The following is a 22,319-nucleotide window of genomic DNA, read 5'->3' on the forward strand; positions in this document are numbered from 1 at the left end:
TCTTCAAATTAAGTAAGCATCAATCTATTGTAAAGCCATGTTAAACATGTGTGTTTTTAATTTACAATAGTTGTATAGTATCTTACTTATCTGAAGCTGGTAATACAATTCAGGTGTTAGTTTTTGTGTAACAGTAATAAGGCATGACCATGTCTGACTTGCAGTGTTCTATTGCTTTATATGGGTGCACATTTCTTTAATTTTTTTTTCATTTGCTTTGAATTAGAGAATTTATTTAATAATTCTCTATACCTCTCTATGTCTTAAGTTTTGACTTGTTTGATTTTTTCCTTTTCTCCAGGAACAGTTTAATGAAACAGATGGATCTCCAAAACTGAAGATGAAAGAAAAGAGAGACAAATCATATCCTTGATCTAGGGACTGAGACTTGATTATGTAGTCAGCTGGGGCTTAATTATTTAGTCTTTATGGTAAATACTTTCTGGTCTTAAAGTTTCTAGTAATCATTTCATTGCTAGATACATGAGTGAGGTGTGTATATTAAACATTTCAATTGGGAATTAAACATTTCAATTGGGAAAGGTAGAAAAAAAATCCAGTCACTTTTAAAAAAAACATAAAAATCAGTTGGTCCTTCTCATGTTTGAATTCAATAGTTTGTAATAATGGCAGTTTAACTTTAAAATAGTCATTATGTTCATCCATCCCGGTGGGACTACAGCCCTTGGAGGGCCCTGACCTACTATAGCACATCTTTTCATTCTGATCTATCCTGCTGTTCTAGATCTGCCTCTACATTGTCAAGCCACTGTACTGTGGCCTACCTTTGAGGTGCCTGCTTTTTGTTTGTTTTGTGAACAATCTTTGCTGCTTCTCTGTTCTCTGACATTCTTTCAAGGTGACCTGCCCAGCGTAATCTGTTCCTTTTTATTTCCGTCATTATGGAGGGGGGTCTTGGTATATTAGTGATCATATTACTAATTAGAGCCTAGTAATAGATAATGTTGCCTCTTAGTACTTAAGTTAGTAGTCTGATTGAAAGTGTATAATTTCCTTAACTTCTTCTCACATGTTCCAAAAAAACAGAAAAAATAAAACCAGTTTGATCTGGATGTTTCCAGACTGCAGTCTCTTGTTGACTATTGTTAGTTGGATGGCAAATGTGCAGCTTTTTAAACCTTTTTTTTTCCTTTTGAAACATTGATTTATATATTTCTCAAACATTTTTAGATAGTAACATATGTTGATCTGTAGATCTAGTGTGGGTGAATGTGTGATATCATGTACATTAGACTCTGGCCATTCAGTTGGTTCTGTAAAATTACAAAGTGACACTTTTTTTTTCTTGATATTGTTGACTTATGAATTAGAACTCAGGCTTTTGTTGAAACAGATCTGCCTTCTGGTCAAATTATATTGAGTCATTTCTCCAGGTTCAAAACAGTTCAACTTATGGACCAAGGTGTTGAGTTGATCGTTTCACTTGTTCAATTGAAATCCTATCCAGTCCTAGTTCAAAGTCTTAGTGTTAGTGGCTAGCATTGCTTCCAGTCCTGTGGGATCTACTGGAAGTGAACTCTTAAATATGACCATTTTTGCTTTACACACAGATTTCATGTATTTATGTTTGCTTCAAATTAAGGGTCTAAGTGACCTCGGTTGACTATGTTGATCATTGAATAAATGAACTGACATGTCCTTAGATTATAGTTTTGCTTGTTAATATATTTTCTTGTGTTGAATAGATTAAGTTTTAAGTTAAGAAATACTGAGATTGTTTCATAATTTCTCAGCCAGCACATTACAATGAGGGATGTACTGCACTAATCTAAATACTTTGTAACTACATCTCAGTTTGAAAGAAAATCAATAATTATAAACTAGTTCTGAAATTACACATTTGAAACCAAAAGAAAATTCAAGACAAGTCGAAGCGGGCGAAAAAGAACCTTAAGTGATAACAGCTGAACCATTGTTATGTCTGCTGAATGTAACATTATATGTAGGTCACAGCTGGGACTGTGTAGCTGTTATGTGAAATACTGAAACTTCATACTCAAAAAGCCTTATTAACTCACCAATATAAGTAACTGGCACCAAAAGGGCGCATTAGCAGAACTACAGGCAACTGAATATAAAAGACTATAGCTGCAATCTCACTGCTCAAACAAGGCATGATAGAGGCTGTTCTTTTTAGCTACATCATCTGCAAGTTTCATTAGCCCCCTTTTTTTTGTACCACCAAAGAGCATCTAGTCTCCTAGAAATGTTTTTTATTACTATTTCAGCTTCATCGGGCATCTGATAATACTTGTACTCTGCCAAGTTGCTTCCCTTTAATATTATCCTATTTACTGCTGCAGTCCATGTTGTTGTTTTTTTTTAGAAGTTTTTGCCTTTTGATTCAGCCCCACATCTCTGTTTTCAACAGACATCAAACAGGTTCTTGTCTTAACCACTGTTAGCAACTACTGGCAATACAGAAAATGAAAAATACAGAAACTTAGCCTATAATACATATGGGATCTGATATAAAACACTAGCGATATGGTCAAGAATCTAATGGAGACCACTGGCCTATATTAGAATACACAAACGATCCATATTTCATACAGAAATGAATAACGAACAACGTTTAGAAGAAAATGTGCGAAAACGCAAAATTACTTAAACTTGGGAAATGTTTTCTGTGCATTGATGTATGAACATAGATATGAAACTAAGTAAGGGCAGTCACTACTGCGTACTAAATATTTGGTTTACGGCAATACTGTACATTCTATAATATCGAGGTGGTCCACGTTTGATCCTGGTCCATATTGCAAGCCTCTCCTATAAGTGATGAACTAACAACATAACTACTATATTTCGTAGAGGATTCGCTGTAGAAAGAACAGCAATTCAATATAAGGTTGCGCTTGTAGGCTATAGGCCTACATTGAGATTCTGTGGTCTACCAGCCAATTACTAGCCTTTGGGTGACCCATGCGTCACAATCCCCCTCTCGACCTTGCTGGTGAAATTCAATGGAACGCTTCGAGTTACATTTGGCACCAACCCAGTTGTTATAATTGACACTCCCAACTTATGGGGCTTCACTCCTGATTTTTCCTTGACGTTGCTTCCTGAAGCCTTCTTTACCGCAAGCCAACCCGGGGGAGGGGTGTATTTTATCTTATAAAATACAGACTCTACTTCAAATAGATGATTACGCCCTACGCGTGTCCCTAGGCCAATGAAGTCATGTTTGAAGTCGAGTATGGCTACCACTCTCCTAGATGCAAAGGATCTAAACCTAGGTCTATAATCAAATCATGCACATGGTATAGAATTTTAATGAAGTATTTTAGGGTTTCACTCTTATAAATACAGTATCGAGGTATCGTGCCTTATCTTATATAATACAGACGTTACTTCAAAAAAACAAGATGATTACGTTCTACGCGTCATGCATGTAGTCAATGACCTAAATTCTGCCAAGTCACTGGTTTTCCTGGCTAGCTCAGGCAACCCATTCCATGCTCTAATAGCACTAGGGTACTCGTACTATTGGTGGTAATTATCTGCCTCAAGCAAAGACAAGTTGTAGTCGTACGCCAGTAGTCTGTTGACCTGAGAGTTGTTACAAGTCTAGTAACTAAGTAGGCCAGTAGTCTGTCGACCTGAGAGTTGTTACAAGTCTAGTAACTAAGTAGGCCAGTAGCCTGTTGACCTGAGAGTTGTTACAAGTCTAGTAACTAAGTAGGCCAGTAGTCTGTCGACCTGAGAGTTGTTACAAGTCTAGTAACTAAGTAGGCCAGTAGCCTGTTGACCTGAGAGTTGTTACAAGTCTAGTAACTAAGTAGGCCAGTAGTCTGTCGACCTGAGAGTTGTTACAAGTCTAGTAACTAATTAGGCCAGTAGTCTGTCGACCTGAGAGTTGTTACAAGTCTAGTAACTGAGTAGGCCAGTAGTCTGTCGACCTGAGAGTTGTTACAAGTCTAGTAACTAAGTAGGCCAGTAGTATGTCGACCTGAGAGTTGTTACAAGTCTAGTAACTAAGTAGGCCAGTAGTCTGTCGACCTGAGAGTTGTTAAAAGTCTAGTAACTAAGTAGGCCAGTAGTCTGTCGACCTGAGAGTTGTTAGAAGTCTAGTAACTAAGTAGGCTAGTAGTCTGTCGACCTGAGAGTTGTTAGAAGTCTAGTAACTAAGTAGGCCAGTAGTCTGTCGACCTGAGAGTTGTTAGAAGTCTAGTAACTAAGTAGGCCAGTAGTCTGTCGACCTGAGAGTTGTTACAAGTCTAGTAACAAAGTAGACTAATAGTCTGTCGACCGAAGAGTTGTTAGAAGTCTAGTAACTAAGTAGGCCTGTAGTCGGTCGACCTGAGAGTTGTTACAAGTCTAGTAACTAAGTAGGCCAGTAGTATGTCGACCTGAGAGTTGTTAGAAGTCTAGTAACTAAGTAGGCCAGTAGTCTGTTGACCTGAGAGTTGTTACAAGTCTAGTAACTAAGTAGGCCAGTAGTCTGTTGACCTGAGAGTTGTTACAAGTCTAGTAACTAAGTAGGCCAGTAGTCTGTCGACCTGAGAGTTGTTACAAGTCTAGTAACTAAGTAGGCCAGTAGTCTGTTGACCTGAGAGTTGTTACAAGTCTAGTAACTAAGTAGGCCAGTAGTATGTCGACCTGAGAGTTGTTAGAAGTCTAGTAACTAAGTAGGCCAGTAGTCTGTTGACCTGAGAGTTGTTAGAAGTCTAGTAACTAAGTAGGCCAGTAGTCTGTTGACCTGAGAGTTGTTACAAGTCTAGTAACTAAGTAGGCTATAGGGCCTATAGTAGTATGTCGACCTGAGAGTTGTTACAAGTCTAGTAACTAAGTAGGCTAGTAGTCGGTCGACCTGAGAGTTGTTACAAGTCTAGTAACTAAGTAGGCTATAGGGCCTATAGTAGTATGTCGACCTGAGAGTTGTTACAAGTCTAGTAACTAAGTAGGCTAGTAGTCGGTCGACCTGAGAGTTGTTACAAGTCTAGTAATTAAGTAGGCTAGTAGTCGGTCGACCTGAGAGTTGTTACAAGTCTAATAACTAAGTAGGCTAGTAGTCGGTCGACCTGAGAGTTGTAAGAAGATTTTAGAAAAGTAGCGATGTAAAGAGAAGTGATTAGGTCACAGTAGAAGTCACGCGAGAAGCAATTATAAAAGTCTGTATGAAGTAATTGACTAGTTTTATGTGTTGAAATTGATGTGCTCGTCTTTAATAGTAGTTAAGTATCTGGGCAACAAGCTGCTAAGAACATGTAGATTTCATTTCACATCAAGACATATTTCATTGTCTATTTCATAGACAAGATATTTCGGGTGTTCATGGGCGCCCGCAGGATTTTTTTAAGGGGGATGCAAGTTGCCACCTATGGCTCAAAGTCGTAGCTTCAATTTCCCCCCCCCCCCCGAGCATATTAAAGAAAAGAACTGGTGTCCCCTCGCCCCCCCCCCCACCTATACGATATTAATTTCACTGTAAATACATGGCGCTTTAGACGTAAACATCTTCTTTTTTTAAGTAACGTCTGTATGATATAAGATAAGTAGATAAATACTTGTTTCATGCTCTTGCATCGTTTTAGGATGGAAACAAAACAGGTTGAACTGAGCATTAGTATTGCTTGACAAGAGAGACGTTAACGAAGAAACTAACGAATCCAGATACGGAATGTAAAGCAGTGTTCTTTAATAATCCCAAAATCCAAACTTTTGCTTGGTGTGTCTGTCGACTACAAATTATCGGCAGCACTAATTCATTACATAGTTTGTCTGCCAATAGTCTCGCCTTCCACAAGATGCCATCCCTGAAGTGTTCCTAACCATGGTCAGTTTGGTTTTTGATTATGCAATTAATGTGGACGGGCCTGCCATTGAGAGAGGTTCTAAACAAGGCAATAAAAAAAGGGAGGAATGGAGAAAGACGGTTGACAAATCTTGCCTGGTGCCCCAACGGTCCAACAGACTAAGGGATAGGTAAAGGTAAAGAAATTAATGTGACTGCTGGTGTGCTTTTGAGCGGCCACTTATGCTAAGATGGACAGACTGCAACGTACAACACGGAAACTGGTTCAAGAACAGATGAATAATTGATTACAATTAAAACACACATCAGAAGCACACGAGAAGCAGGCACTGATTACACATAAAGCAGTTTGTCTGGTTTCACTTATAGTAGGCCTAACTATTTTAAAATGCACCAAACATGTTGTTTTGTTTGTTCGTAAAATGTTTTACATGTTTCGGATGTTCATTCAGAGTTGAAGATAATTACTTCCTAGTCCAAACCTCCCGCAGGGAGATGGGAGCGTGCAGGGTTTGAACCCTTGACCATCGATAAATCTGAACGACAATCCAGCGCGCAAACCGCACGACCAGGCAGCCATCCAATTCAAAGATCTTCTCAAATTGACAGCTGACTAGAATTTTTCCTCCAAGACAAAAAGAAAATAACATTTTATCATATTCTAGGCCTTTACTAAATATAATGATAGCTATAATTATGTGCAAATGAACAAAAAATCGTCACGACTACGTGCTATAGAATTTTGAATTGCAAGCCCATAATAAAGCGTGTATGGTCGGACATGAACTACAGATTACCTTATTCCAGTTTATTACAATTATATAGATTATTCTCATAAACTTTATTTCAAGTGAAATCATTACATGCTAAGTTGCTTCGTATCAGAAGTTAATTGATTTGAAGGTGTAAAAAACATGACTTTTCTCTCGCGCGCTTAAAGATTGCACGAAACAGGAAAGGCTCGAAATTAACTATTAAACAATTTACAGCCCAGACACCAGAACATAACATCTGGCATAGGTTTCTGTCACATACTCGTTTGAGATTCAATGTGACATGAAGTGAGTTAATAGTCATTTGACTATCTCGTGCCTTATTTGCGAAGAAATAAGTGGTCTGTATTTGACCACGGGGTGAAAACCTCAGTTACCTTTTGGACTCTTGAGAGTAAGGAGATGTATGTATGTATTGTGTAAGAGATACGAGATGTAATATAAATGGGTTCTAAGTGATGTATTTCCATGGCTGGAGTTGCCAAGTTATTATGCACTATTTTATTATGATTATTAAACGTTTTGTCTGTTGAAACGATATTGCTTCTAAATATATGTGTTGTGGTCAAATTACTCAGTGAACATAGTGGCACTATGCAACAACAAAATTGATCAGGATAAAGTTATTTAATGTTTGCACAAGGAACATTCTAACAAGGCCAGAAGAGGCCCTAATGCTATACAAATAAACATTCGCGTTATCAGCAAATGTCAAAGATATAACAGTTTCGAAACAGCTTATGGGCCTGATGTAATTAGAAGAAAAAGGGAACATTTTTGAACCCCAAACCCCCCCCTGGCTACGCCTATGCCCAGTAGCGGCCTTAGGGGTTGGCAAGTGGGACAACCTCCCCGTAGGCCCCGCGATTGGAGATTCCCTTGACACTGTCAGCTTCGAAAACCTGAACAGTTCTCATATATACTCAATATCTTTGGAAATCTTTCCAGGCATCTTTATAATACCAAATACTAATTCTATGTAAGCTCTTAACATGACATAAACTTCAGCAGCACGAGGTTTCTGTACATCCCGTTAAGTGTGTGACTTTGTGGTTGGATTTAGCTCTGAGAATGTCAAATGGTAGCACAACGAATAACGTGATGCAAGAAAAATTAGAAAAGTAAAACTGCTGTAGCGCGCAGTCTGGACAAAAATTCTAGCGATTGTACAGTACCTTTAATAAAACAACACCGCATATCATGGGAGAACAGAGAAACAAACGAACAACGGTGATAGCCGAAGTCGACCCAACCATGCAAGTACATCTTCGAAGAATTAGGAACGCCGAGGCTCACGGCCATTACATCGGGCATAGGATTCAAAACGAGCATATGAACATTATGGCATCAGAAGTAAAAGGGAACATTATTGATAAAATCAAACTTGCAAAATATTTTCCCGTCATTATTGACTACACACCTGATGCTAGCCACAAAGAGCTGATGTCCCCTATATTGAGTTTTTTGGACGTATCCTAATGTTGACAACTTAACAGGAAAGTTTTGTCATGGCGCTTCTTGCTGCGCTGGTGAACTTTGGTCAGGACATCGCCGATTGTCGTGTCCAGGGATACAAATACAATGGTGTAAACTTGAAGGGAAAACACCAAGGAGTCCAAGCACACATTATTCTTATCAACAAATGACCTTTTGCGCTCATCTTGCGGCGGCCATAATCTTAACCTTCAGAGTGTTAAGCAGAAATATTATTATGTAGTTTGTTGATTGTTCATGAACAATGTCTTAATCATTAGTTACGTTGATTAAACTTTAAGGCAAAATCTTTCATAAAGTACATTATGTAATGTAGTCAAACGGCCAATAGTACAGTACATACGTAAGGTACTATGTTTTGTAGCAAAAATAAGACCTACAGCATTAGAGGCGGACGAGACATTAGCGTGATGTGGTATGGATATATAGCCTACACTTACGGCTTAGGGCCCCGCGAACTGCTAAGGCCGCCTCTGCCCATGCCTCCTTCAGTGAAGTCCAGTAGGGCGTCGGCGCCGTAGGCGTCATTATCCCGTGGATGGTTAGAAAGGCTTTTATCCAACCACCAGGCCTGGACATGGGGCTCTTCACCCCTGTCCTGTCTGAGGCCTCCAGAGTGTCGAAGTCCGACAGCCATCAACAAATACAAGGCAGGACTATTACAGTAGGCCTACATACGCAAGTATCTTTTTTCCATAAATTGTGAGAAGTTACCTTCCAGGAGCTTCTTGTAAACCAGAAGACCACGGAAAATCTGTTATAAGTTATAAAATGGTTTCGTTTTAATAATTTACACCTAGGATTAGAGTGGGTTCTATGACAGTGCGTGGCTCACTGCGGTCGCATAGGTTGCAGTGACCTAAGGCAGGCTCTGAAAAATATCGGCGTATGCTACTCATTGTAAGCTTTTTTTCTTTTTTTTTTACATAAATTAATTACCCTTTTTAACATCGTTTACCGTAATTTCAAAATACAGCAAGAGAAATAAATAAATAGAAATCGCTATATGACAAGCGTGAGAGACATAAAACGCTTCGGCTTGTGATAGCTACATATAAAGAGGCTCCAGGTTCTCAACATCGGACTCAATCAGAGTTGGGCTTACTGAGCAACTAAAAGCATTACTGAAAACATTTCACCTGGATACCTCCCCCACCCCCACCCCCTATTATATATATACTGATCCTGAAAACAGATTGGACCATAGTGCTCTGAGCATGCTATAAGCATGAAAAATGCTCTTTATGAAAACAAAAACTATTTAAAATAATATGGAATCTGGTCTAGCAATTCATAAAAGCTATTTTTTTAAATTTTTAATCCTGATCTTGTCGTATAAAATACAGAGGTAGGTACTTCACAAAAAAAAGTATTTACTCAGAGAATGTAATAATTCATAATTCAGTGACAATGAAAAGTAACATCTATTTAGCATACACAAAAAATTGATTGCAATAAATCTTTAAAAAAAAAGAACTATTTTATTGTGGTCTAAATTATTTTGTCTAATATTAATACAATCTGTACATAATGGGTGTTTCTCATTTCTAGTTGGCATCACTTAATAATGCCAAAATTATTTTTGATAAACAAATCTGGATTTGTTTTTGGCCAGGAAGAGACAACAAGGAATGTCGCGATAAATAATTTTTGACGCTCACATTCATGATTACCATGTTTTTATTTTAAAAACTCGATTCTTTGACAGTAAAGTATATCTACTTCAGTTAACTGGATATCGACGAGCGGTACCTGTTGAAAAAGGTTTGAAAAGCACTGATCTAGATCTGGATCTACTGGGTAATAGTTGAAAGCAATCGTATATTTACTCAATTCTTTATCACTTAGCCGAAATTCGTATGTATAGTTTTGTATATAAATAACAAAATGGCGAGTGTTTTGCTTTCACACTCACAGCATTCGCAGGTTGAAACTTTAAAGAGGCGTAAGAAACAAAATAAAATTCTAAAAAAAATAAATAAACTAAAAATCCTTTTGTCTGTTCGCGAACATCTATCTTTATCGGATGAAGCAACACGGGTAAATGTCTTAGTCTTAATAGTATAAACTGTTCTAGAGTAGAGTCTAGATCTAGCTAGTCATAAATTCTAGTAGTAAAATCTACTCTAGATGATAGATCTATTCTAAGTAAATCTAGTAGTTGTAACTCTAGTTTCTATTCTAGTTAACGATGATTTTACCGTAAGTAGATCTAGACGTCTAGATAGATTATCATATCTAGATCTAGTGGATAGTCTATGACTATATATGGACATGGATCTCTAGACTCTGTTACTCATAAGTTAAATTATATATAGAATCTATATAGATCTAGGTCTAGAATATTGACCTTGAGGCACTAGTAGACTAGAGGACAAGTTTAGATTAGATTTTATTATCTTATCTAATGTAGATTTAGATCTAGAATATATTCTATCTCACAGTATCTGTATTACTATTGTTATATCTAAATCTATTATCTGGATGATCTAGCCATGGGCATTGGTGCCCTCAGGATTTTTCGCAGAGTGCAAGCTGCTAACCATGGCTCAAAGTCTTAGCCTCAACAGTAAACATTAAATACTCTTTTTATTCATGAAATAAAAAAATAAACTAAAAACGTGAACAAAATCTTCAATGTACACATTCATTGTTAACTTTATCAGTGAGGACCATGCTTCCCTACATTCGATCAAACGAAAACTGCAAATGTTCGGCTGCTGAAACTGTCAATAACTTTACTAAATATACTAATGCATTGATTTTTGTGTCGATGGACAAGCTGATGATGATTGCTTATCGAGCAGTTCTGATATTCTTCTTTGTATTGCAGCTTTTAGGATGAAGACAAAACAAGTTGAACTGACCATTATTATTGCTCAAAAAGCGAGACATATGAAGCAACTTAAGAATCAAAATATGTAATGTAAAGCCATGTTCTCTAATAACTCCCAAAATCCAAACATGTTTTTTTATCTCAGTGTGTCTGTCGACTGTGAATTCTCAGCAGCAGCAACTCAATATTTGGTATCAGGCTTTTCTGTCAGCAGTCTCTCCTTCCTCAAGATGACATCTCGGACGTGTTCCTTAGGATGGTCACGTTGGTTTTTGATTATGTCATTAAGGATGTGCTGTTGAGCGAAAAGACTACTACACAGTGGAAACTGGTTCAAGAACAGATGACTAATTAACAACAATGAAAAGACAAATCAGAAACAAGAGGAGAGGCATTTACTACACATGTGCAGTTTGTTTGGTTTTATTTACAGTCATTATTTTAAGATCCGCCAAACAGTCAAAGATCTCAAAGTTGAGACTTAAATCTCGAATGGATTCTTATTTTTCAGTTGATTGTGTCTAACACAAATAAGGTAAATTTAAATTTAGCAACAACGCTATTGTTAGGGACAGTTAAGAAAAAGAATACTAGCCATCAGTAGGACAGCCTTGGGCAGCAATGACATTAGACACATGCAGTGCGTTTCTCTGAACCACAATTTCTTCACTAAAATACCCAGCAAATGCAGTTAATTCATGATGTATTTCAGGTGATATACTTTCCATATTTCACAGGCATAAAGCAATAGTAATCTAATGTGGTGTATAAAATACAAACGTGCTCAATGTGTTAAGCCCCATTAAAGAGCTAGGCAACACAGTTTTTCTGATATACTGGGAGATGTGCAGTTGTACAAACTTTTTTAAATGGATTTGAGTTTTTCTTTGATCATCAGATAAATATTTGATAAGCAAATAGTCCTTTTTTCTGAGAATTAATTGCATTTTTTTTTGTGTAGCGATAGGGACACCTCAAACACTAACAGCTCTGTAAATAGATCTATATCTTACATCAGAAGAACACTTTTAAAAAAATAACATCTATGTATCCATTAATATTTTTTCAGATGGAACTGAAGCATCCCACATGCACAATAGCAATGATGAGAACTATGAGAGAGGATATGAATTGTGGCTTATGGTTAAAGCCAAAAAGGTATTTGTTGCATTATGTAACCAATCATCCAAAAACTGTAAAATGTAGCATAAGATGAATACAATAAGTTAAAATAAAATAGTTATCAAACTGTTTATTATATTAAATTTTAATATATTTTTTTTGCTGCAGAGAAATCCAAATATTAAATTGTATGGCCTTCCTTGGGCATTTTCTGGTTGGATTGGTCAAGGCACACATAATCCTTATACAAATGTTTCTCTGACAGCTTACATTGTTCGATGGATTACTGGAGCTAAAAGAAGGCATAATTTAACAATAGTCTACATTGGGGTAAGTTTCCGTAGCTGCACCTACACTTTCCATGTTCTTATGTATTGTTTTCTCTCAACTGTTTTTGTTGGTCTTTCTATTACATACACAATTTAGTTCATAATATAAAGATATTTATATTTAACTCTATCTTTGTTTTTGAAATTTTTTGTTCTGTTTGAAGGCCTGCATACAACATTTATTACACATCTGTGGAAAACCAATGACTTAGTAGAGTTTAAAAAACTTATTAACATGCATGACTAGGTTGATCATGAAATGCATAGGAGATAATTATATTCTCTTTTGAAGTAATGCCTGTAACATAGAAGATATGAAGATTGTGTTGTCCTGTTCTTTTTGGTCTTCCTCTGTGCCTTGTGCCTGTGGGTTCCCATCTAAAGCCTGAATAGCTCATTTGTTGGCATTTTTATTTTAGATGTAACTTATCTATTGTTCACTACTCATTAAGTTTTGAAAGTGGTTTTCTGAGTTTGGAAAGACCTAATCAACTTCCTAACAAACAGCTCTGCTAGCTTGTAGACAACTAGGTGAACATAGAAGGATATCTAGCATGTAATAACTTCTATGAAACTTTTAAAAGAATAAGTATGTTATTATGAGCTTTTTTTTAAAGTAAAAGCATATATTAACATATTTAAATAGATTTTGCATTTTGGAAAGTGTTATGCAAAAGTGAATCTGTTCACAGTTGTCATTATCCAAGCACATATTATTCTCCTGAGGCTTACATCACTGGAAAAAGTCTTTCAGCCTCTGAAGATTACAGTATATGTAATGCTGCAAATGGAGGAGGATGCTGGGCCAGGTAAACACTCTATAACATAGTGACATAGTGAATGAAATAAAATTGTATTGTAATTTTAGTCTAAAATAGTGATATATATATATATATATAAGCCAGTTCCTGAATTAGCTTGTTACAATGCACACTGGCCAAGAAATACAGCCAAAGTTTAAAATTCTTGAATAAAGACATCTCTATTGTACTTTGGCTAGCTATTTCCTGTGTAGGCAAAAGATTGGCAGCAATTCTCTCTGCAAATGATGATGTGCTGATTCATAATAGAACATTTGACATTTTTAATCATGGGTGGTTGTAATTGAAACCATAGTGAGTAATGATTTCTTAACTCCCTCCCTGCCCCTTAAAAAAAAACAGAAAGTGCCTTTCCAAGTTTCTAAATAAAAAATGTGTCAGCATGTTTCATTACAAGACTGTTAGACTCTTCATGACATATCTGTCAGACATACCTTCAGGTTAAAAAACCTATTTGACATATGTACATGACATATTAACTCTAATTAATAAAAGAAAAAAGTTTTTCAGACACTCCTTGATCACATTATTTGCATTTCAGACTCATGACCACTCTATTTGTCTAGGTCCTGGTATACCCTTATACCCTGGTATGATGTTCACCCACAACTTGTAACTTTAAATCTTAAAGGAAGTTTGATAAGTATATTTCATTAGATTCTTCTGTTTAAAACAATTTATAACAATAAAGAAAAAGTTAAAGACTGCTATTGCATGAGGCTTGTATTAAAAAGAAAAAGAAAATATAATTACTGACAAATGAATCCAGAAGTTTGAGGTCAGGTGGCAGAGTATGAACCCGGCACCATTGCGAAAGATAATCCAGTGTGCATACTGCACAACCAGGCAGACATCCAGTCTTAAATAGAATATGTTAATTAATTATTTTATTTAGTTTTAAATTAGACTGTTTTATTGTTTTATTTGTATCTCTTTTCAATGGACTTTCTTTTGTTTTAACAATATTTTATTACCAGTTATATAAATTTAGTAGAACGTTTGCAGCTAAATATCACTACCATTGTTATCTTTAGGCTAAACTAAGTAGCAGAGTAGGCCTTAAGTGTCTAATGCAGAACATTCTCAGGACATAAGCAATGTATTCATATCTTGCTGAAATGTTAACAGACAGAAATTTAAAGACAGGAATCCACCTGGGAAATAGTTTAAAGAGTGTTGGAAGACAAAAAGATTTTTAAAAAATAACCATAGACTTGCAATGAAAAAAAAAGAGCCTACTGCTGTGCCACACCAGTTGGTTAAAAGAAAGACTTTGCAAAAGAAAATCTGGAGATGCTTTAGTAATAAATAAGTCAGCACTTTGATATTGTATTCATATATTTATATTCATATTATCACATTCCATCTTTCACAGTTTGTGTCTGACCAAGCAGTTCTCAAGTTAGGGCTTGATGAAGTCTACAAACTGACCACTATATCTACTGTGCAAAAAGAATCATACACTGACCCCCTCCCTCCCAACCATTTCCTCTGCCTTATCTTGATGACTTTGAAGGTATACAATTTTTTAGAAGAAAAATCACAAAAATGATGCCTACACATTTAAAAAAAAAATTAATTAAAAATGGAGGTGATGTGGTTAAGCAGTATAGCACTTGGCTTCCGCATCGTTGGTCCTGGGTACAAATCCTGGTGAAGACTGGGTCCACACAGCTCTAATGGGTACCTGACATTAGTTGGGGAAAAGTAAAGACGGTTGGTCATTGTGCTGGCCATATGACACCCTTGTTAACTGTAGGCCACGGAAACAGATTACCTTTATATCATCTGCCCAATAGTCAACAAGGTCTGAAAGGGGAACTTACATTAAAAGAAATAGTTGCTTTAAATACCTATTGAAAATTATTAGAAAAAAAGGTTATTCCTAATGGCTCATTAGTTCAGGTAATAAGAAACTTTTAAGCTTTAGTTATTTATGTTGAATAATAAATAAAAACAGATACTTTAAGATTTATTGTATACTACAATCAGGCACAATAGTTTCTTTTGTAATACTTTAAACTGAAAGAACAGATTGTATTCCTTCTCAAAACCAAACTTCTCTTTTGATCTCATCATCACTTGTATATTTCCAGAAAGATCCATAATAGCCTTGTATTCGTAACACAGCTACTTGAGTTTTTTTTTAAACTTTACTTCAATAAGTTTGGTCCATTAACTCTATGGATTCTATGTCCTAGAAGTGTGACCACCATAACATTTGTAGAGATAAATAATATAACCAGGTTTCCAGTGGAGGGCAGAAGTACTGAAGACCTTATACATCAATAGAATTCCTCAGTATTCACTGTTAAGAGGTCTATATTGAATTTTGTTTCTCATGTATAAATTTTGATCTGGGCAGCACCAGTGAAAGAATTTTAGCCCATGGTTGAAAATAAATTATTCTGTAGCTTAGACTTACGTCCTCCCGCGCCGTTTGGCGCATTGGGCTGCAAGCTGTCTCCATAAAGATCTGTCATTGGCAATGTCTGAAGGTTCCTCCCATCTGGTGTCCACTGTTCTGAGGTCCTCCATGAAGGTGTGTCACCATGTTATATGAGGATGTCCCTGTTTGCGCTTTCCTCATATTGGCCTCCATGTCATTCTGTAGCACAATATCATTAACCATCTTCTCTATAGACACTTCTTTGAACAGTTAAACTAATGTTAAAATTGTAGGAAAATTTAACTATCCCTAACTTGAATGAATCCTAGAAAAACTTTTTAAAACAAAATAAACCTGATTTTATTTTAGATTAAAAAACTTCTTATGAAAAATAAAAAAGATGTCAAACAATAGACAATTTAATTCACTTCAAAACTACTGCTTTTCATACAATCAACACAAGTGGTCATCTTCTATATCTGACTTCAACTTTCTATTTCAAATAACTTTCATCATTTGTATTTCCTTCTCTGTGATGTTCTTATTCATGGTCACTCCAAAAACTATTCAGCCAAAACCAACACACAATCAATGACAAACATCAATATACATAATTAGTCCTCATTCTTAACCTCTGACCTACATTTATAAAAATGCAAATTTCATTTCTATGTATCTATCAACTCAAAAACTGTTTCTATGTTTGTTAATGTTATCCCCAGTACAGGAACCATTCAATCTTGCCCAGCAGACAGTCTCCTATGAATTAGAAGTTTATTAGACAAATGGTTTTAGAGATTCCAGTAGCCTATCATGATTCTGATCTGCACAACAAATCAATTAGTGTTATTGGTTCCTATACTTGGTAAGTGCTTACTATAAAAGCCAAACATAATAGAAGTACTAAGTTAACAATGGACTTTTTATAGATATGCATATATACAGAGACTGAACTAATTTTGTATATATAATGTGAATGATAGCGTCAAGTTAACTAATTCTTGTGCAATTAAAAGATTCTTTTTTTTAGCTTTGTTCAACTTAAAAGTTATACAACTTAAATCTCATTAAAAAGAGCTAGGTTTTTATTTCCATTACCTTGTCATTGCAAAGAGCCAGATAAATTTTTCCAATTTCATGATTTGCTGTGTAGACTGTCCATTTCACACACCAAACAATGCACTATCATTTGTAATATATTTAGTTAATAATAAAGTAAAGTTTCATTTCAGGCCTTGCAATCTATAGGGTAGATGATGTTAAGGTCATCTGTTTCTTTGGCCAATGGTTAAAGAGCATGGTATCATGTGGCCAGCATCTTTACTTTCCACAACTAAAGTCAGGTATCCATTAGAGTTGGTTGGACTGAGGGACGCCCTAAAAGTTCTTAAATTAAAAATTGCAGTATTCACCAAGATTTGAACCCAGGACCCCAGGTTCGGAAGCCAAACACTTAACCATTCAGCCACCACATCCCCTAATATATTTAGTTACTTAACATTTTTTTTACTGATAATATAGTAGCAATTCTTTTATTTCTTAGGTCTGATATTTTTGTGGAAATAAGTGTCCATATTCCCACCTTAAATTCTACTAGTCGAGTTTTTGTAGCTGCCAGAGTGGATCAAGGTGAATGTAATGTTTTTAGTGTTCAAGACATTTATTTATATGGACTTCAAAGTGGCGTATATCAACTTAGTAATGATTTTGGTAAGTAAACAAAGGCAGATTAAATACAAATATGTAAAGTTTGATAATGTATAAAAAATTGGATGCATGCATATGTATTTATAAATGTAAAAAAATGTTTTTACAGTAAAATAAGTTTGAAATGAATATCTAATAAAATGTTATGGAAACTTTTTTGTATTATTAAAAGACTAAAAAAATGTAAGACTTACGTAACATTAAAAGCTCTTGCTTCTCTCTACATAACATATGTGATATTTACATTCAAGTAATAAGAAAATCCCAATCAGCACACAACTCCCTGCCATGTCTCTATTATATCTTATCTTATAAAATACAGATGTTACTTCTGCCATCAACATAAAATTCTCCAAGTGTTCTTTTGTGATGGTGCTTCTCAGCCTATTCCTAGAAAATGTCAATGTGCAGTATCTTCTTTCATAAGCCAAGCCAATTACAAGATAACAGTGTCTATCATGACATTAAAAACCTGAATTTCATAAACATCATTTTTCTTTTCTCTTGGCATTCACTTTTACATCATCCTCCTTTACACAGGCAAATGAACTTCAATTTCTAATTCCATCAAAGTTGGCTGCTGCTTTTTTCACCTCTTTAAAATCTTGTCTGAGTGTCTTTATCTTGTTTTTGTTACACATGCCATGTAATATGCTCTCTGAACATCAGGAAAATGGTCAATATGGTTTCATATCTCAGTTAAGAATCTTAGAATGCCATAGCTCTAAGAAAAGTTCATGTTTAACAAGTTTGTTATCCATAGTGGAAGTTGCTTCCATTTCACTACCTTGAAAACTAATCCTACATTTCCTGATAAATGCACTAAATCTATAAACAAACATTTATTTGGTAATTTAAAAAAAATTGATGGCTGCCTGGACGTGCAGTATATGCACTGGACTTTCCTTCGATTGTCTCAATGATCCAGGGTTCATACCCTGCTCGCTGCCATCTCCCATTGTCCTGTGGGAGTTTAGGACTAGGAAGTAAATTATATTCAACTCTGAAGGAACATCCAAAACATGTAACACATTAGATATCCTGCTAAGATGGTGGGAAGCGTGGTCAAAAGGCTAAGTGCACTTGAACTTGGCTTGGCTACCTAGAAGGGGATTCGAGGTTCGACACCCAACTTGGGCAGAGTTGTGTTTACTGAGCGCCTGAAGGCAGCACGGAAAAACCTTCTCCTAGATATTCCTCCCCCCACCCCCAATGGTTCACAACTGAGATTGGACCAAAGCGCTCTGAGAATGCTATAACCATGAAAGTAGCGCTATATAAAAGCCATAATTTATTTTAAGAATAGCTGCTGACTTAGGGTTAGTTTTAGGGCACCCCTGCAACAAAGTCAAATGACAGAAGAAATGAGAAGCCTGAAATTAATATTTAATTCTAGCAATTATTTATATAACATCTAATATTTCATCATCAATAATTTATATATTTATTCTATAGCTCGAATCAAGATCACTCAACAAGGTTCAGTTCAAATTCCAGCTGGATGGCACATTTTGTCTTTGTTAGTTCAGGTCAGTAAATGAATGTTTTATGAGTCAATGAATGTTTTAGGTTGGCAGTTAATGTTTTTCTTGCATTATGTTATTAGTTCATGGCAATGACTCTTATAATTAATGAATGAATTATTTGAAATCTTAATTGAACAGGAAGTATTTCAGTGTGGAATTTTTACATCCAATTTTTTTAATTCACAATACACAAACCAAAGTTATAGATACATAATGGGTTAGAAAGGGGAAACAAGTTTTTAATTTAGTGCCATTAGCTCCTTTCTCATTTTTCATGTGTCTAAAAGTCTTCTAGTCTCACTATACAAAACAGGTGAAATCTTTTCACCAATGTCATGAACAAAATTATTAGAAGAGTTTATGACATTATGCTGATGTCACATGTTGATAGATGAATTCCCAAAACTTTTATGTACACAGAGCTATTGAAAAAGGCAATTAGAGCTGAACTTAGTCCAACATAATTATTCCTTGAATGAAATTGGCTTTTCATTGTGAATATTTTTGTCCATTGCCACTGCAGAGAACCAAAAATGTAATGAAACTGTTCTTATTATCTCCTGCAATTTTAAAACTAACCTATTAAAATGCTTTCTGTTAGTAAACTGAGCTTGAGCATTATATAAAATGAATTAGACTGAAACTTAAAAAAACTAAGCTTACTCTGTGTTGCTCGGAATCCTAAACATTTCTCTTTGAAACTTTTTGGAAGGAATCTTTTAATGATTAAAGCTGTGGTATATAAATAAGATGTAATTATTTTTATTTTTTAGGGTACAAATGCACTTGGAGCTTTTGATGGTGTTCTGTTCAATGCAACTATTCCCACATCTCCAGCAGCTGGCTTTGCAGCTATTGGCGCAGACAGCTATGGCTTGGATGATTTTGATAATTATCTGCTTCCGCTCTTCAAAACTCAAACGCACGTTTGCCATGTTGCAGTTAATTCCTTGCCACTCTGGTACTGTGTGTGGTACAGAAACACCTTCACATTTATTTTTCTAATTAGACATTAAGCTTTCCATGTGCTGAAATTTAGCAATGTAGAACAGGAAATAAATTGTCTGTGACAGTTCAAAGTGTGTATACATTTTTTTGACACACCCTGTAAATATATTGTATTCAGTGATTTTTTTATTTTACCATTTTCTAATATTAGTTTGTTAGCTTCAATAACTATTAACCTTTTAGATTGTTATCTTTCGTAATGTTAAGACTAGAAAACAAGATCTCAAAATTATATTTAGGACGATGATTACAATTACTTAGTCAATTACTTAGATAAAATAATTATAAAACAAAAGTTATATAAAGACATAATTATACAATGTTTATGTTTTGTATGTTCATAAAAATGTGTATAGCAGTGTTATGGAGTGTGTGTGTGTTTCCAAGGTAACGTTGAGAAATTAGCGATTGGTTGGTGGATATGCAGTGAGGATGGTGAAATTACAAAAATGGTCTAGTGTAATGCAAATTACCCAGGGATCTGAAACTGTACAAACATGTTTTTTGTAGTGAGTTAGATTTTGTTTAAAATACCATTTTATATTATTGCTACTAGATTTATTTCATTTCATCTAGGTTAGTATTAGGGTTAGTGTTATGTTGTAATAAAAGTTATATTTAGTTTTGTTTCAAGAAGTTTTTTCAAGTTTCACAATTAAATATATATATATATATCCAAGCAGTAGTTCTCACCAAACTTTCATACACTGGCAGAACTACCTTAAAAAAATGTTCTGCTGGAGGCTGGTGTGGGTAGTATAGAAGAAATACTTATCATTCAACATCTGTGATGGGTTGGAAAATTATCCCACATGGGGGGCGACTGCATGCCAAATATATCTTCAAGGATGGCGTAACGGGGTGCTCCTGTAAGCACTATAAAGATTAACTTAGGCACCTTTTTGCCATAAGCACTATAAAGATTAACTCAGGCACCTTTTAGCCATAGAGGAAAGTAGGTTGTAATTGGGTTTACGTAAATCACTGCACTCAACCTTTATCTTCAGCATCATTATTATTATTAAGCCATTACTCAAATTTTGCTTTGTTATTTTGCCATGTAGAGATTTTGTGCTGCTGGGGTGAACAATGCTTAAAAAAATAAAAATATGCTGTGTTTTTACTTTTGCCCAGCGGTGCCTCCCACATTTATGTCTTTTGTATTTTTCTATACCAGTTCTGTTACTATGCAAATGCAAAAAAAAAACAAAAAAAAAACCAAGTTGTTGCACTATTGATATTTTTTATACTAATTTTTTTATTTATATTATTATTTATTTATTATTATCTAAGCATCTGTTTGTATTTGAGCTGGGTAATGAATATAGATTCTTAAATTTAATTGTTGTTTGTTGCTTTTCTCACTTTTAAACTGTGACCATGTAAATTTTGTCTAGATGTGGAATGGTAATGTCTTAGTGTCAATGATAAGATTGAGAATGGTAATGTCTTAGTGTCAATGATTAGATTGAGAATGGTAATGTCCTAGTGTCAATGATTAAATTGAGAATGGTAATGTCTTAGTGTCAATGATTAGATTAAGAATGGTTATGTCCTAGTGTCAATTATTACATTGAGAATGGTAATGTCTTAGTGTCAATGATTAAATTGAGAATGGTAATGACTTATGTCAATGAAAACATTGAAAATGGTAATGTGTTAGTGTCAATGATTAGATTGAGAATGGTAATGTCTTAGTGTCAATGATTAGATTGAGAATGGTAATGACCTAGTGTCAATGATTAGATTGAGAATGTAATGTCTTAGTGTCAATGATTTGATTGAGATTGGTAATGACTTAGTGTTATTGATTGGATTGAGAATGGTAATGACTTAGTGTCAATGATAACATTGAAAATGGTAATGTGTTAGTGTCAATGATTAGATTGAGAATGGTAATGTCTTAGTGTCAATGATTAGATTGAGAATTATAATGTGTTAGTGTCAATGATAAGATTATGAATGGTAATGTGTTTGTGTAAATAATAAGATTGAGAATGGTATTGTGTTAGTGTAAATGATTAGAGTGAGAATGATAAAGTTTTAGTGTCAATGATTACATTGAGAATGGTAATGTCTTAGTGTCAATGATTAGATTGAGAATGGTAATGTCTTAGTGTCAATAATTAGATTGAGCATGGTAATGACTTATGTCAATGAAAACATTGAAAATGGTATTGTGTTAGTGTCAATGATTAGATTGAGAATGGTTATGTGTTAGTGTCAATGATTAGATTAAGAATAATAATGTCTTAGTGTCAATGATTAAATTGAGAATGGTAATGTCTTAGTGTCAATGATTAGATTGAGAATGGTAATGACTTAGTGTTATTGATTGGATTGAGAGTGGTAATGTTTTAGTGTCAATGATGACTTTGAGAATGGTAATGTATTAGTGTCAATGATTACTTTGAGAATGATAATGTCTTAGTGTCAATGATTAGATTGAGAATGGTAATGACTTAGTGTTATTGATTATGAATGGTAATGTGTTTGTGTCAATAATAAGATTGAGAATGGTATTGTGTTAGTGTA

The 22,319-nt window shown here is 35.0% G+C and overlaps 2 protein-coding genes across 8 annotated transcripts in view; both read left to right on the top strand.

Annotated features, from left to right (window-relative positions):
* The window catches only part of LOC129927416 (THO complex subunit 2-like), an 11,714-nt gene extending 10,043 nt beyond the window's left edge, over nt 1–1,671 (top strand). For both annotated transcript variants that reach the window (XM_056036436.1, XM_056036435.1), the window contains exon 13: nt 302–1,671. In XM_056036436.1, the coding sequence (XP_055892411.1) occupies nt 302–312 (11 nt within the window). In that variant the 3' untranslated portion in view covers nt 313–1,671. The remainder of the gene's footprint in view (nt 1–301) is intronic.
* Nucleotides 1,672–9,629: 7,958 nt separating this feature from the next.
* On the top strand, nt 9,630–21,468 carry LOC129927475 (galactocerebrosidase-like). Of its 6 annotated transcripts, none has more exons than XM_056036897.1 (10): nt 9,630–9,810; nt 11,952–12,040; nt 12,173–12,334; nt 13,026–13,142; nt 13,696–13,744; nt 14,530–14,670; nt 16,266–16,408; nt 17,087–17,253; nt 18,706–18,779; nt 19,550–21,468. In XM_056036897.1, exons 7-10 carry the CDS (start codon nt 16,329–16,331, stop codon nt 19,790–19,792), a joined length of 564 nt encoding a protein of 187 aa, XP_055892872.1. In that variant the 5' UTR covers nt 9,630–9,810; nt 11,952–12,040; nt 12,173–12,334; nt 13,026–13,142; nt 13,696–13,744; nt 14,530–14,670; nt 16,266–16,328; the 3' UTR covers nt 19,793–21,468. The 6 variants fall into 6 exon arrangements, 5 of the variants coding, with proteins under 5 accessions (XP_055892872.1, XP_055892870.1, XP_055892874.1 ...); XM_056036895.1 differs by lacking the exon at nt 9,630–9,810 and adding an exon at nt 9,924–10,086; XM_056036899.1 differs by lacking the exon at nt 9,630–9,810 and adding an exon at nt 9,924–10,086 and having other exon boundaries at nt 12,270–12,334.
* The last annotated feature ends 851 nt before the right edge of the window (nt 21,469–22,319 follow it).

Source organism: Biomphalaria glabrata, chromosome 7 (assembly GCF_947242115.1).
Source record: "Biomphalaria glabrata chromosome 7, xgBioGlab47.1, whole genome shotgun sequence".
Lineage (NCBI taxonomy): Eukaryota > Metazoa > Mollusca > Gastropoda > Planorbidae > Biomphalaria > Biomphalaria glabrata.